This window comes from Podarcis muralis, chromosome 10 (assembly GCF_964188315.1).
Source record: "Podarcis muralis chromosome 10, rPodMur119.hap1.1, whole genome shotgun sequence".
Taxonomy (NCBI): Eukaryota; Metazoa; Chordata; class Lepidosauria; order Squamata; family Lacertidae; genus Podarcis; species Podarcis muralis.
This window is the reverse complement of record NC_135664.1, coordinates 39,423,971-39,441,209: the sequence shown is the minus strand read 5'-3', so window position 1 is coordinate 39,441,209 and position 17,239 is coordinate 39,423,971. Positions and strand designations below refer to the sequence as shown.

Here is a 17,239-nt window from a genome sequence, read left to right as displayed (position 1 = left end):
TTACCACATTTCTACCTTTCGTCCTGAGTTCGAGCATCTTCAAAGCCCATGACCCCTTTGGTAAAGACTGTTCTCCAATCGGAGCGCTTGCAGGCCAGTGTTTCCCAGTTGTCGGTGTTTATACTACAGCTGTGGTTGAAGCTGTGTATATGGTATATACACAGCTTCAACTACAGCTTTCTGAAAGTATGCTGAACTATACTTTGAATAAATGAAAGCCCAGCCTTCAGATGCCTAAACTATCTCTTGCTTACTTTGAATAAAAAGTCACTGGCACATAGAATCCTGGTACTCTTAACCAGGGATTAAGAAATACATGTATTATTGTTGTGTTTTGTGGTCATACTTTAGATGTGAATGACTGGTAGCATTTGCCCTTTGTTCTTATTCCTTCCAAAGCATAGGATTTTTTGTTGCACTTGCGGGAACTTGAGATGCAGTTTGTGATATGGTAAAAGTTGAAATCCTTTTTTGGTCTGCACAAACTGTCTGGTCTTGTGGCTGCCCTTTTTCCAACAAACAAACAAACAAACAAACAAACAAACAAACAAACAAACCACCCTGAGTGTTCAGAGCACTAAATTAATTCCAAGGTATTTCATGCGATCAATTTAAATACAAGATGAAAAATGTTTGCTTGCATCAGTTACTCTTGACTTCCCAGTGTTGAACACACTGAAGAGCTCACAGTAAAACAAAACAAAAAGCAGCAATTTTTTTAGGCAATCCAACAATATATTTAGATGGGGGGAGGGGAATGCATAGCCGCCAATATAAAATGCAGAAGTTCTCAATCCATGTTTCACATAAGGAATTGGGTTAACTCATTTTAGAAAACAATGTCGTTAGTGGAAACCATTTGAAAACTTAGCAGACTGAATAAATATTTAATTAAAAGCCCTAGAACTTTTGACATGAAAAGTGAAACATTTAGTGTGTTAGCAATCAAACCAGAAGTCAGTCTTTCAAGGTTGGAAACAATGCAGAATCTGGAGATTACACATCATTTCCAAACGGAATATATATTATGTGTATGTGTGATCATCATAATTTGCTTTATGGACACATGATGATCCACACACATTGCATGCTCTCTCCTACCAGGAAGTGCTTTTACTGCACAGCCTTCCCTAGCCTGGTACTTCCAAATGTTTTCAACTACAGCTCCCATCTGCCTCTGTCAGCATGACCAATGGCCAGGGATTATGGGAGCTGTAGTATAAAACCACCTGTAGGGAATAAGGTTGGGGAAGGCTGATCAGGTGGTCCTCCAGTGTCCTGGGGAAGTGGTTTTCTCCAGCCTGCCCTACAGCTGTTAGGGGCTGATTGAGACCTGTTGCATGCAAATGATGTGCTCTGCCACTGAGCTACGGATCTTCCCAATTAAGTCCAGTGGGGTTTATTCTCAAGGAAGTGAGTGCAGGATTGCAACCTTAATAATGGCAGAACAGCCCTGAACAGCAGACAGACAAGCACTGGTTTATGTCAAAAACTTAAAGCACATTTACAGTGATTGCAAAAAATAAAATAATGAGTAGTGATATTTTGCAATCCATATAATTTTGGGAGTCAATTTATGAGAAACTGAAAAGCACAGAATGCCCCACAAATATTGATTAATTGAAAAGCAAAGGGGGAAAAGAAAACCAACAAAATTTTCCACACTGGATTCACACAAAGTGATTCCCTACAGCATGGCTGGGGGCTGTTGAGAAACAATCACATTTGTTTCTAAAACGTAAGAGCACCATAGGATTGCAATAAATAGCATAAGGGGCAGAGAATTTCAATAAGCTTGAATAATATTCAGTGGAGCCACTCAGCTGGGAGTAAGGCAGAATGGGAAGGCAAGCAAGTTTCAGCAATCTCTCCTCCCAATGAAAACCCCAGTGGGTGACAGAAGGATGGGGCTTTAGGGGGAAGGAAAACAGTTGAAAATTGCTTCTCTCTCTGCTCCACTGATGAAACCCTTATCATCAACTGAGTGTCACTGTTGAATACAAACCTCTGTGGGGTTTTTGCAGGGATGTCCCCCCCCCCCCGGCTTAGCGGACCACTGCACCTTTAATATGATCTGTGCAGGACTGAAAAAACTACAAAATGCATGCATGCACATACATAACATGAGTGATATTTCCTAGTTAACCTTCAACACATTCTGGAATGCCTGTAATTCCAGGGTGTAGGTAGAAATGGACTGTATGATGCATAACTTAATAACTATAAAAATCACCAATGACTTGATGAGTAAACCCAAGCAAAGAAAGTTATCCAAACGAAAGCTGCGTTCCTAAATCATTTGCACCAGTGAATTTCCCTTACAGTCAGCCTGGAAGCCATCATACCTGAGGTACCCCTGTTAAAAAATTGCCTTCTAGCACTTGACAGTTCTTTAGAGGACACGAAGAACTGAAGATACCTGATTGCTAGCCATTTGCAGCCTGGACCTAAGCAGGTTTACTCTGAAGCAAGCACCACTGGAGTTCAGCAGGGCTTGCTTCCTGTGAGTCGGCCTGCAGTTCTCAACAGCAGCATTAGAACTGCAGGTGCTGTACCTGGAAAATCCCCATGTTGTCAGTTATGTTCAATACCCTAAACCAAAAACATTAATTAAAATCCATTATTTTTATGACATATTATTTCTTTGTGTAGTAGGAACAGCCTTCTCCTGCTTTTCCTTTTTAAAGGTGATATGGTTTCAGTATTCTTTCCAAATTCAAAAGCTGCCTAGTAGTCATACCGACTGAACATAAGACGCACAGGCGCACAGAACCCCGGAAGTAGGTGCAAAAAACCTCTGGCACTGGAGGTATTCCCAAGAAATTATTCGCCATTCAATATACGCTCAATCTCTTCTAGTCTCTTCAGAGCGGCAACCCTTTTTTTCTCAATGTCTTTGATTTCTTTTGTAGACTTCTTTTTCGTCTCTTTGTCTGTGGTGTTCTTCTCCCCTTGTTTCTTGGGCTTCGACTGCCCTTTGTTGCTGTCACTGTTTGTGGTCCGAGAGCTCCTCTGTTCATTTTTGGCCACTTTCAAGTTTTTGTTTTTTGCCCCTTTCAAGTCTTCAGGAGGAGTTTTCCCTACCTCCGAAGCTGTCGTCTTTTCCGCGGGAATGCTAGCTGCTTCTCCGGTACCGAGCAAAGCGATTTTACTTCGGACTATGCTCAAGTGACGCTGGATGTATTCCTCATGCGGCGCTAAAGCCAGAGTCTCCACCAAACACTTCTCCGCTTTGATCAAGTCCCGCTCCTCAAAATAAACCACACAAAGGTTGTGTTTCCCTTGTACGTTGTTAGGGTCCATTTTCAGAATCTTCTCAAAACACTCCTTAGCTCCCCGTATATCTTTCTTTTGGTTCATCAAAATGTCTCCCTTCAGGATCAAACCTTTGGTATGATCAGGGTAGTATCTTAACAGCTCTTCCAGAACTGGCAAAGCTTTCAACTCCTTTGCAGTCTGGGAATAAAGCAGGGCCAAATTGAACAGAGCGCTTCGGAAGCCCGGCTGCAGCTTTATGGCTTTTTTCATCCAGGTTTCTGCCTCAGCATCCTTTTTGTCATCCATTGCAAGCATGCCCAAGTTGAAATAGCCATTTGCATCATGAGGCTCTTCTTTCACATAATTTAGAAGTCTTTTCTTAGCTTCCGGCCTAAGTCTAGCATCACCTAAAGGAAAGAGGGGGGAAAGTATTATGAAATTGTCCTTTTGCTGCACAGCTGTGACAATACAGAGCATGAATATATTGTAAACGAAAGTGATCACTGTGTAGTTTTAGCTGCATGCTGTGCATGCTCTGTTTTCCAATAATAATAATAATAATAATAATAATAATAATAATAATAATAATGGGAAGATGGAGAGACAGAGCTTCAGTGAACGACTGACAGCAACTGAGTTTGAATGCAAAAGGAGGACATTGCAGGAAGACATTGCAGCACACCAGACCCATAAAATTGGACCCGAAGAGGAAGTGATTTCTACAAGGTCACTAATGACAGGAGAGATGTGAATGCCATGGATACAGAATTCTGAGGGGTTCAGTAACTAGAAAATGGCAGTCAAACACAGCACATGGTGTCCATTGTTGTCCTACGATGAGAAGAGTCTGAGATTTTGTTCTGGAGGAATAAAAGACTCACCAGAACCCCTCAGTGAATAATAAGAGGGTTTAGGGGGGGCTATGGTAATACTGAGCCTAAAGGGAAGAAAGAAAAACTTATGCTGTAGGCAAAGCCATGAGTAATTTCACATTAGTATTAAATCTAAACTGGAATAGTACTCAGGATTTACTTAACCATGCAAGGGTGTTGCAGACTGAAAAGAATGAGAATTCAATGTTGTCTCCTCCATGGATGGAAAGGACTTTTTTTTTGGCAACTCCTACTTCTGCCCAGTCCAATCTGTTCTGGATGGTCCCAGCACCCTCTGGAGCAGGTTTAGGGAGGGCATGGGGTAGGGACGAAGAGAAATCACTGGAACTCATCTTACACACTCCTTCACCAACTGATGTTCTCTATCAGCGGAGGAGACATCATTGAACACTGCCAACTGTATTAATTGCTATACTTTGAGGTGTAGTTGCTGTACTTTGAGGTGTAGATAAAACACTGTCCTGCTCATGCACCTTTTAAAGGGGTTCAGGGACTGTTTTGTACTCATGTGCTCTGTGTCAAGCTAAGGTGGAATCTACACACATATAAAAAAACGCTGTGGAAATGTTTTTTTTAAAAAAACGTTTTGAAAAATATATTGAATTTGCCATAGCTCACCATCATCATCTAGAGTCACATTTGTATATTTGCAGCTGCATAGCTGAGTCCTAAGAAACATAACACAGCCCTTGGTGTGCACGTAATACATTTGTGATTTTTAAGTGAACACACACATACCGGATTCTTGCATTAGTAGTGCAGAATTAAATAGTGCTAGTTTATGACTAGGATTCAGTTCTAATGCCCTGTTGAAGTTCTTCAGAGCTTCCGTCGGATCTTTCAGTTCAATGTAAACAATTGCCAAGTTATACCACAGGTCTGCATTGCTCCTATCCAGTTCGAGGGCTCGAAGGTATGCTTCCTTGGCTTGCAGAGGTTTGTTCATTTTCAGAAGCAGTTCGCCCCTGTTGAGGAATCAAACTCAATGAGTCTGACGTCTTTTGAATACAAAGTAAGACACAGAGCTTCCAGAGTGAGAGACTAACTGGATGGCCCCACATCTTCAGGTTCTTTAGAAGAACAAGATCTCAAGTTGAAAAGGGGGCCTTTGTTACTTGAGATCAACATAGATCAATTTGTAAAATAGATTTACACATCCCTAAAAGAAATGAACAACATGAGCATTGGCTGGCTTTCCCAACCAGGTGCCCACTAGATGTTTTGAACCTCAGCTTCCATCAACCCCAGGCAGCATGGCCAGTGATCGGTAGTGGTGGGCTTTGCAGTCCCACAACCACCATGGTGGGTACCAGGTTGGACATGGCTGATCTATGGGCTTGCCCACTCTTGCAGTTACACCCTTCAAGAGTCAATTTTGGAGGCAGATAATCCCTGCAGATGTTCTCTGGACTCCACTATGTCTGACCACTGACCATGCTGGCTAGGGCTGAGGGGAGTTCAACCACATCTGGAGGGACACTGGTTCCCCACCTCTGTCCTATTTTGCTCATGATGCATTTAGTCAGCTTCTTAAGTGCCAAAGGGTTCTGTTCTCATTTCTTAATAGCATTCTGGAAGGAGAAGGAATGCCCAGCCTGGCCTTTTCAAGAGTGCATTCCAAGCTCATGAACTCCTTTGTTTTATTATTATCTGAAGTGTGCACAGGATGAAGAGCTACAACCAGATGCAAAAGGAGGACCCGTCCAGCTTGGCTGGCTGCAGCAGTACATTCCTTGCTCATTCTAAATAGTTCCTTTGTGTTATCCAAGCAGTCATGGGGCTGGAGTTAGACCCAGTGTACAGGGGAAAGCCCTTGAGACTGGACATGTATTCTTTCCCAGATCATCTCAAAAAATAAGTTGTAGTGTTATGACAAGTCTACACCAAGAACTTTAAACATGTCTCTGTCCAGAATCTAACGCTAAATATGGACGGATAATGGTGTGCTGCTCTGGCTGTGTGCAAGGGTATTTCCTGCAAAGAAGGAGATACATCTGTAGGGAATTCTAACTATGCATCTTTGTTGATGCTGAATCATAAGGTCAAAACTTTTTGTTTTAAGTGACCAGTGTAGATGATGGTAATCTAATTCCTTTCCTTTGAAACATAGGGAAATGTGAAATGTTTTCCTGCTCCAGTAACTTTGAACCTGAACCTTTCACACCTATGCATCTTGCCAAAGCTGATTGTTACAGGAGACGGTCAATGGAAATGGGGACCAGGTTCCTGGGAAGCTGAGGGAGCAAAAAAACTATGTGAAGGACAACATTATTATGCAGCAGGGCAGCCATTGCTAGGTGGGGATGATGGAAGCTGTAGTCCAAAATGGCTGGAGGGCACCAGGTTGGCAAAGACTATAGTAAGTTATGAGGCACTTTCTTCTCATCAAGGCCCAAGGTTATAAAGAGATAACCCTCTTGCCCAGCTGAGAGATGTCTTAAAGCAATATACCTTGCCCCCTTATTCACAGCACACTATTTTACTTACATTAATGAATGCCTGGAAATATCTCAGAACATAAATAAATACCTGCTTATGTACGCCTGTTTGAAGTCTGGCCTCATGCTAATGGCTTGGCGATATAACTGGTCTGCTTCTTCAAGGCGAGACTCATTCGCTCGAATCAGGTTTGCAAGATTGATATAAACATTCAGGTGGTTAGGAGCGACTCGGGCAGCGTATTTTTTACCTGGAATAATCTGATAGCAGAAGAAACTGTTCTTAGGCCTTGAAGGCATTAAAATGAGCTGAATGACAAGACCTTAGTTGGTCTCTAAGGTGCTACTGGACAATTTTTTCAATTTATTTTGACAAGATCAGCAACGGTGTCCAGACATATCTTTAAACCATAGTTAGGTTTAGCTACAGTTTACGGGTTGAAGGACACAACATGCTGGTGCACAGCTCTTCCCTTCTGCTACATGGTTTGGTTTAGCATCTGAACCGAAGCACATACTTCGTTTCCCTTGACAAATCACGAGCAGCAAGCCCAAAACAAAACCTTGGTTACAGCTCATTTTTTGGGGAGAGAAACCACAAATCTGGCTTTGTGTCTAACACTAAGGAAAATAATAACTTAGCTTCCAGCAGCAGAGACTACGATTTTCAACCTGTGCACCAGTATGCTTGCCCATTCACCTTTCAGCTACGGTTAATCTTAACTATGGTTTAAAGTGACTTGCAAACCAGGGCTATGTAGTAAAAACAGCAGATTTATATATATCTTTTAAAAACTGCTTAAACAAAGATATATCTCAAAATATTATTTTCAATGAAAGAGCTACTTCCATTTGCACCAAAAGTAAACATGTCATTGCAGAGCCATGCAGTGAATGACCTGCAGGCAATATCTAGACTGCATTATTGTAATTTTTTAAAAGGAATGCAGAAATTTTAGGAAGCAGAGCAGAGTTAAGTTCCACTGCTACCACTCGGGCAGGCTTTCAAAGATTTGCTGCTCCACACTGTACAAAAGCGACTGAAATTCTGGATCTTGATGAATCGTGCAAATAAATGCACAGCTTCTTTTGACCACAATTTTATATGTTCTTCCAAGATAATGGAAAGGTTAAGTCAGGATGCTGTAATCCACACAAATAATTAATGAAAAGGAAGAAGAAACTCTGTTGCTTTTAAAATGATATTCCGGATCTACTGAAAGTACATTTGAAGAACTGTTGTCCTACTTACTTGTGGCATCAATGATTTTGCAATCAAGTAAGATTCTTCAGCTTCTTTGGTTCTGTTTAAGTTTTTATAAGTCCTTCCTACATTCATGTGGGCACCAATGTCATCTTCACATGTAAAGAAACAAATATTCATATTTCTTTTCCCATAAAAACATTTGCCTTGGGAATAATGTTAAATGGCATCCGAAGATATAATAAACAGGCACAAGTTTTATTCAGAATACAACACCTATGCCAAGTATGTTGAATACAATTGCCTGGTTCTCATACAACATAAAGCCATCGTTTGCTAAAAAACAAACAAAACCTTGGCTTGTTCGATTGTCCAAACCCAGCCCAGTGGCTTAAATATGTTTGCTACCAAAGAACCAAAATCTGAAGACATGGTTTCCTATTAGCTCACAAACCTTAATTCGTTTAAACTATGGCTTGGTGGAATGTGCAATGCTGTCATCTTTCCTTAACCATAGTTTGTTTGGTCATCCCCACTCTAGACATTCACCAGCTATGAAGGCACAAGACAAGAATAGCTGGAAAATGAACCAAACTTTGCAGAAACAAGGCATGGTGTGAATGTCTTCTCTGGCTAATATTGTTTTACAATACAGTTACAAACCCCTTTCAATACCTTTTTGAAATATTGCTATTGTTGAACTGAGGATACAAAATAAGCTAGCCAGCCATACACCCTCGTAAATAATACAGACCCCCTATGACTTCACAGTATTAAGCAGTCTGTAATTATGCAAAGATAGATTACAATCTTTATTTCCTAGCCAGTCCCTCCAGAAAACTTTTTCCAAACTCACCAGGTTGCACTTGGGTGGCTTGTATGAAGAATCTCAATGCCCTTTCAAAATTCTTTTCATTTTCCAAAGCATGGCCCACATTATTCCAGAGTTTAGCATTGTTCTTATTTACCTGACCACAGAGAAACAAAGTTAAGTGCATCCAACACAGGCATGTGCCATACAAATTTAAGTAATGCAGTTTTTTTTGATTTTGAAAGCATTAGCCTATCTGCCAAATCCCTTGGACTGGGAGGAGGGGAACTGGATAACACTCATATCCAACCAAATAATTGTCCTCATGGAATGACTTTTCCAAGCACAAGGGTACTTTCCCTCCCTCTCCCCCCACATTATCGTCCCCCTAATCTGCTCTGGAGTTCCAACACTCTGGAGTAGATTTGGGGGATATGGCAGGTGGTGTGCAGGGAAGCGAAGGAAGGAAGGAAGGGGGGGTTAGTTCTACTGCACTTGTGGAAGTCGTTTGGTGCACACTATGCTGTAGGGTTGTGCTCAATTAAGTACCTGTCTGTGTAGGACCGTCTTTCATACATGGGAGTTCCATGTGTGCACTGTAACTTCAAAGGACTTTTGAAACTGAGCTACTCAATGCAGAGAAAAAAATCTACAGAACTCATAATAGAAAAATGATTTTTTTAACTCATGGTGGATTACAGCAATGCACACACATATTTCCTAGCGGCTTGTGCAGAAAATGCCTGTTAAATCTAAAACAGGGGCAGGCACAACAATGTTTCCCTGTAATATCCAGGTATCCTTTCCCCCTAAATGTATTTCATGTGCGCTTGGGAAATCTGACTATCTACTTTCTTCCTATAGAGACTCTATTGAGATTTAAACTGAAACTTGTATTTTCCCCAGTAGCTTTACCTGTCAAACAACAGATATATCCAACACAACCCCCTTTAGAAGTTCAGATTTCAATTCAACACTATATTAAGGGGCTATATTGAGGAACCCTTTCTGGGTTTTAAATGAACGATCTGTAAGAAGCCATAATACAATTTTTTGATGTGCACTTTTAGATATGAAGCTCAGAGTTTCACATTTGAAGAAAAAAACACCAAGAGAATTTGGTCATCCTGGGCACCACTGTACAGAACACACCCAACAGGGTTTTTACGGATCTGAAGTTCTTTTCTATGATGAGAAGTAAGAGAAAGTTGGAATCGCAATATTGTACCTTCAAGGCAGACATGAACAGTGTATATTCCGATTCCCAGTCCCAGTTCCTGTGCAAGGTTTTTAAGGCATGGATAAACAGCACCATAGAGAGGCAAACCCAGGATAGCTTTCTTAGGACACTGTTTGGGAAGAAAAAGGCAGGAGGAGCAAGTTAAAAAAATACATTTCATTCCATTTCTATCACTGGATGATAGACACCCCAACCGTGCAAGCAAATACCAGACTTGCCCCATATGAACCCATCTTACTTTCTTGGCCACCCAGCCCCATCAGAGTCATGCATTTACTCCACCTTTTCACACTTAGTTCCCCACTAGAGTACAGAGCCTGCCGCATGGAGTTGCCCACATAGTTTCAAACAGCTTGGAAACAAAGCAAAATAAAATACGGATGTTAAGGTGCCTGAAATGCTCTGAACCTGCAGCTGATTTTTATCCACCCTTCAAACTGGGGATTAAGACTTTTCAGAAGTCATTTCTGCTCTTAATGCTATAATTGGTTATATCCTTTCATTCAATTCTCCGAGGATTTTGTTAGGATGCTTGGAAGGCTCTCTGTGTTGAGAGAATTGTGAACTGGCTTGACGTCTATAAACTGTGGCTATAATCTTTAACTCCCCATAAATGGCAGGACTCTTAATCCTCCAACTGTCAGATAACGGCTTTCAAAGATTTGGGATCTAGCTGTAATGGCCAAATTAATGAAGACGTCCGCCTACACGACAAATAAACAGCAATCTGAAACATTTGACCAGATTTCTGTAAAGAGATGTTAATGGTTTGGGACATTTAATACCAGTAAGGTATTTCTGCTGCTTTTGTAAAAGTTATTCCTTGCCTGGTTTCTTATTGATACTATTTTCCAGATTTAAAAATACCAGCACTAATACTGTGCTTCATGGACCAATACTAATAATTCTGCTGTTCATGTCATTCCAGAAATTCTGTGGTTTTATAGTACTCATCCAAGAGGCAATCTAAATAATTCACAGACAAGACATTAATAAGGGGTAAGCAGTGGAAGGGACCATGAGCAGCAGGAGAGAGGGCAGACAACAATTAGGCAGCAGCAGCAGAAGAGAAGAGAAGGGAGGATGAGGTTACTTCACGAAAGGAAGTTAGAGAAACAGCACTAAATGTGAAGGTGCAAAAGGCAAAGCAAAAGGAAACAGACCATATATAACCTTCATCTGAATGGAGGGAATCAGAACAGGAGAAAGAACAGGTGACATATAATTTAAATAATGAGTAATAAAATACCACTGAAAATTTAAATGTGGCATTAATGGGGGCCTCTTTTAATTTTAAGGTGGTTCCCACTCCCCACCCACTGCAACCTTAACATTTGCTCCAGAGAGTCTGCAACAGATTTGAGAGCGGGCATGGGGGCGGACAAGGGCAACTACACATGGATGTCACCCTAAGTACTGAAACTTCCAGGCTGATCCTTGTTGATAGATAATGATCACCTTACTTTTAATATCAAAGGACAGAGAGCTTGAGCAATGTTTAGGCAACACTGAATAATGCACTAAGAAGTTGGAAAAGCACAACATGTAGAGAGTGGCTTTCAAAGGGAGATCACAACTATCATATTCCACCATCTACCGTATTGTTTGTGTGCTGAGACAATAACCGGTTAAGCAACAGGCTGCTGGTACAATTCACACGGGGCTGGAATCAGAACAACGCTTGGTGAAAACCACATTACTGTGCCACAGATTCAGAATTCTTGCCATGTATTGATTCACTGTGGTTGTGATCCCATCAGAAGCAAGTATTGCAATTTACATGCCTCTGTTCATATACACGTCAAGGCTGCTGATGGATTCATGGTATCTTCCGCAGTCTTGGGGAGAAATGAAATAAATTACCAAAATGATGTGTTATTTTACATCTTGCTAAGCTCTTAAGACGAATTCAAATGATTAAGGCTAGAGAGCATGTTTGGTATTCACAGATATTACTCTGTGTCTATATATAGCCCCTGATATTATGAAAATGTACTTTTGAAAAGGAATTTTAATTACCTAATAAACTGCAACTCATTTCATAATAATGATTAAAAATCTGTTGGGGGGGGGGGAATCAGCAACTGATAGTATCTCCCCCTCCAGTAAAGTCAAGCTGGAACAGATTCTCCTTAGATACACCTAATTTACATTTTCTTTGTTCTCATTCTTAAAAAGAGAGAGCAATGTAAGAGAGAAACAAAATTAATCATTTGTTTCTTTGATATAAAAAGATCTGAGACTAATTATTAGGATTAGCGTGGCTAGAAGTGTAATTAGTAAGCTGTAACAAATACCTTCACACCAAGTACAATGTTGGAAAGCAATTATGGCTCTTTCAAAGAGATGTTGAAAACATATCTGACTCTCGGTTTGAGAACACAAAGCCTGATCTAGAGATCTCTCTCTGTGTGTGCATCTGAGGTGCAGATATAGATCTCCTGCTCATGCTTTCCCATTTGTGTCAATGGAGGTATTGTGTATGCACACACATTATTGTTGCGTATGAAGGCTAAGGCCCCTTCTATATAGGAAAATAGGCAAGCAGGGTGACCATGTGGCTCAGTTCAGGACAGGGATATTGAGAGGAGAGGGATATTGCAAGGATTCAAGAAGGGTTCCTTGCCTACTAGAATCCTTGGAATAAGATTCAAAGCAAGAAGGGTCCTGTTTGCAGGGAAAGTGCCCTTGTGCTCTTCAGCATACAGAAAGGACACTGGTGGCAATGCGCAAACTGGTGGACCCTATTTCCCTACCATGGATGGGACTACCATAATCTATAATGCAACAGTTGCCCAACACAAATTAGGGTAAATACAGTCCTTGCTGATCCTCACTGCCTCTGCGACAACCTCAAGCTTCCATAGGAAGTCACCTATGTCCAGCTGGTCCTGACTGTGTGTGCGTGGGGGGGGGGGTGTCATACAATATGGTCCCCCTCCCCACAACAATGCTATTGCCGTCTATCAGGAAGAAGCATACCCCAATACCAGGAAAAATATACAAAAGATGCACAGGTTTGGGGTTCATCAATCATAATAGAGATTGATACGAGGTGACCATACCACACTCACTTGCTCTTGCCTGTACATGTCTCCCTGTCTCTCACAGACCACACTCATAGACACCATTTCTCACTTGCCATTTACGCTTTTTCCTCTCTCACACGCCACACCTCCTTCCCACAAAGACCACACACACACACTTCTCTCTTTCCCTCTCTACCACAGGGAACCTCTCTCAATCTCATCCCACCCACAATATTCAAGCCTCTCCTCCTTCCCCATTTAGAAAAATTCCTCTATGCACAAAGGAAGTGCCAGCCATTAATACACAAGGGCCACCAACCTGGTGCCTGTGGGCATTGGGTTAGTGATCCCTAAACTATAATGTCAGCTAGTGAGATGTATTTTAGGAAATTACTCTTTTAGACAAGTATGGATTTTAAAACATGCCTCACGAAGCTGTACAGTTAAACTACAATGGAGACGACTCCCCAATCTGCTTTTCCTTCCTTGTTCCAACTTATGGAAAAGCAGGAGCTCTGTTCTCAAATTGAAAACACAACCATTTTATAATAGCCACATGATGTTTCAGTTATAAGAAGTACTCAATCAAATATAAAAAAGACCCCTTTATCATATTTGGTGGAAAATTCTGTAGGCTTCTTTATAAGACTGATTTAACAGGGCAATCCTCAGCGCCACTGAGTTCACGTGGACATGCGTCCAGGTAAGTGTGTACAAGATTGCTGCCTAATAGAGTATTTTAAGTTTGCAATCTTGTGCACACTTTCTAGGGAGTAAGCCTCATTGAATGCAATGGTGGGTAGGCAAACATAGGTGTCCATTGCAAATTACTAAATAGCTACTTTCAAAATATTTTTACATTTTAAACAAGGCCATTTCCTGCTATGCACACTGCATACAACTGAGAGAGATTTCCATCAGACTTTAAAAAATGGTATTACTTTGTACTGTGTTGATTTTATTCAAGCTGCATTTTTAGAAAGAGCGGGTTATAAATTATTAAATATTAATAATAATTATTGTTGGAGCTTTATCCTCATATTGAAGGACAGAGTAGCAGTTGTCACATTTGTCACGGGATATCCACAAAAATGGCCTCCTGGCCAAATGGAATGACACATACGGGCGCATTAACCCATGACTTTGCTAATCATGTTAATGGAAAAAGATGGTAAAGCGAGTTAAGAGCTTGAGCCACAGAGACAGCTGCCATGCATGCAACGCCACAACATTAAATTGCCCCGTGAACCCCAGTCTCACCCGCAAGCAGTAACTTGTAACCTACCTGTTGCTTGAGAGCTTTTTCCACCCATGGGCCACTAGCATGCAGAATCCCATGCTGGGAACATACAACACTCGCTCTGCTACTACGAAGCCAACAGGAAAAAAAAGGTTGGAGGCTGGGATGAATGGCAACACTATTAAACAAAGTGCCTAAAAAAAGCAAAAGAAAAAAAGACACACAAACACTAGCTAGAATTGCAAATTGTGCATATATTCATATAATGTATTATTCACTACATTTCTTTACCACCACCTTTCTTCTTTGGCACTCTGACATTCATAATAAAACAACAATAGTTCTGAAATGCAAACTGCATGCCTTCAGTTCTACCGAAACCATGACCAACAGCACACTTGATCAAATCTGTAGAACAAGTGAGCTGTAAAATGAACGGAAGAAAAATCTTTTTATGGCTTCAGCTGATCCAGATTGCAAGACATGCCTACTCAAGAGTCCTGAATCGCCCGGGGGACTGCTCCTATATTGAATTTTGTTTGAATTCTCACACCATTTCTGTAGCAGGGATGGCTGTTAACAAGTAATAGAGCAGCTGCCAGCATCCTTGCTGTTCACAAATTTTGATTCATCCCTAGAATGAGCGTGTGGGGGAGAGAGAGAGAGAGAAATCATCCTGTCCTAATGTTCACACTGTTCCTAGTGCTACTGGCATGATGTCGTCGTAACCTGACAAAAAAAACTTTGCTGCCAACACGGCCCACATTGCGTGAACACATTACCGAGGGGGAGGGGAGGGATACATTACAAGGGGCGATAAGAGTAGAGGGGGAAATCGGCAGTCACGAAAGCACACTGCAAAGCAGACAGTGCAAAGTTAGAGATACACTGAAAAATGGGGCAAATGAATGGCAAACTATTGACAAACACTACATACCATGCAACCTTAAACTATAGCTATACAATGTACCATTTTGATGGTTACCAATAACATTCTTAGGAGCACTGATCTAACTTGGCTTGATATGCTGTCATGCTAAATAATAGAAAGCCATGTTAGGACCTACTAGGTGGTGGTAAGGAATACATAAAAGAGAGTTAATTTAGGGGTTCTGTTCCTGGCCCTCGCGTTCGACAGTACATTCTACCCTTTTCCAGGTCCAAAAGGACCCACATGTCAGTGAATGAACGCAAAATGGTCTAACAAAGGAAGCAAAGTGGAGCTGAATGAGCACATATGTAGCAAGGATCAATTAATATGAAGCAATGGAATCTGGCAGTGCAAGTCCCTGGTGCATGGCCCCTAAAAGGTGTATGAACACAGCTCATACCCAAAGGCTCTAAAATGAAGGAAATGGATTTCCCTGTTAACCAGTTTAAGCAGCACTTTAAGGAATCATTCTATCAACACTAATGCATCTTCATTTTCTGGCACTCAGGGCCCTTTGATGCGTCTAGTGTTAGACTTAAAGAGCTTCTCAGAATCAGATTCATGAAGAAACCTGCAAAAAAGTTTCCATTATAATCTGAATATGAATACTTTCAGGTACAGTGGCCGGATGGAGACAGGCACCAGGAGACTGGAGCAGGGGAAGGGTTGTCTGAAAGAATAGCCAAGATGATTTTCTCCTGTGCATTCTGGTCATGGACCATTCTTCCATTTCAATTCTAAATCACAGCGAGACATCACTTACCATCAACACAGTCTTGGAAGAATCTCCAGCATAGCGGAGGCTGAAGACGAGCAATGTTCCCAAAAAGCAGAAGAAGGCGATGGTGGCAACATTTCTGATGTCTAGAAGAGATTCTACCAACGGTATGGTGCCCATCGTCCAATCGCAACACAATTCCGAGGGATTAAGAAGCAGCCAGGCATTCACAGGAAGGAGGTAGTTGAAAGTCAGCTGCCTTGCAGGAGATGGACTGACAGCAGCTGGGTTATCAAACCTAGTTCAAAGCAACAACAAAGGTTCTGTTTTAAACCATTCTGAGTAACAGGAGATCCCAAGAGACTGCAAAGAACAGCAGATTCTGAACTTAAATCATAGTAATTTGCTGTAAGAAAAGTTGGAGTGAGGAGAAAAATCTTGAAATATCCAACTCCATAATTGTTCAAGCTTTGCCAAGATTAACAAATGTAAGCCATGGGCCATAACAGTAAAGTGAATCTGACAGTGTATACTCTTTCTCACTGCTGCTCAGCGACCAGAATGGATTAAGGAGAACCTCAGAGTGTACTGAAGTCCACAAGTGAATCATGCAAGAGTACATCTGGCCTGCAAGGGGGAGGCTACATGTGCCTTCTGATTTCTAACAGCCTGTGTGTAAGTCCCTTTGCCTTCAAGTCTTTGCAATGACCTAATAATGAGTCACAAGTAGAGGTCAAGTTGAGGCCTGTCTGTTCCCCCAGCAACTCCTTCAGGAGCCTCACCTTAGAACAAAAACCACTGAAGAAAAGAGATAGCCTAGTCGTTGTCCGGCTGCATTCTTATCCACCTGAACTACTATAAAATAGAATCAACCTGCCTCATACATTCTGTCTCAATAGCATGAGCTACTGGTGTAGAACTGTGCTTCTGTCAGAAACACACATCAGCCATGCAGCCAGTCATCAAGAACAAGGTTGAAGTATTACCATGAGGTCACTTGCAAAAGAATGGCTAGCATTCCCTTTAATTAAAAAAATTGTTTTATTCCATCTGCAATGACAGAACTGGCCATGGCTTGGAGTTAGAAAGATGAGCCACAAGAAACTTCTTCCCTCCCCTCTCTCCTAGCGTATTTGCAATGAGACTGGAAGCTTCCACTTCAATTTTAGATTAACCACAGTTAACAGGCATGCTGCCTGAACCCGAAACTGTGGTTATTAATCTCTACTACAGTCAGTGAAAATAAGATCTCTTCATATCATAACTATGGTTAGCAAGAACAAGTAAAGATTAGCCAGTGTGGAAAGCTGTGTTTAATCTAAAATGTACACAAAACCTTTCAAATCCTTCCTTGTGGCTCTGCCAGAGGAGGGGGGTTGTTCAAGCCCAAGACTTGCCGAGGCTCATTGTGAAACACTAAATTGTGATTTAGTAGGCATTTGGTGAGAACAAGATGACAGACAAGATGGGCCACTGG

At 41.4% G+C, this 17,239-nt stretch overlaps 1 protein-coding gene across 2 annotated transcripts in view; it reads right to left on the bottom strand.

Annotated features, from left to right (window-relative positions):
* Positions 1–858: 858 nt before the first annotated feature.
* TMTC3 (transmembrane O-mannosyltransferase targeting cadherins 3) overlaps positions 859–17,239 on the bottom strand; it is a 34,725-nt gene continuing 18,344 nt past the window's right edge. For both annotated transcript variants that reach the window (XM_028746084.2, XM_028746083.2), the window contains 8 exons: positions 15,808–16,060; positions 14,159–14,307; positions 9,833–9,953; positions 8,650–8,761; positions 7,842–7,945; positions 6,681–6,850; positions 4,890–5,116; positions 859–3,665 (listed from right to left, as the gene is read on the bottom strand). In XM_028746084.2, the coding sequence (XP_028601917.2) occupies positions 2,824–3,665; positions 4,890–5,116; positions 6,681–6,850; positions 7,842–7,945; positions 8,650–8,761; positions 9,833–9,953; positions 14,159–14,307; positions 15,808–16,060 (1,978 nt within the window). In that variant the 3' untranslated portion in view covers positions 859–2,823. The remainder of the gene's footprint in view (positions 3,666–4,889; positions 5,117–6,680; positions 6,851–7,841; positions 7,946–8,649; positions 8,762–9,832; positions 9,954–14,158; positions 14,308–15,807; positions 16,061–17,239) is intronic.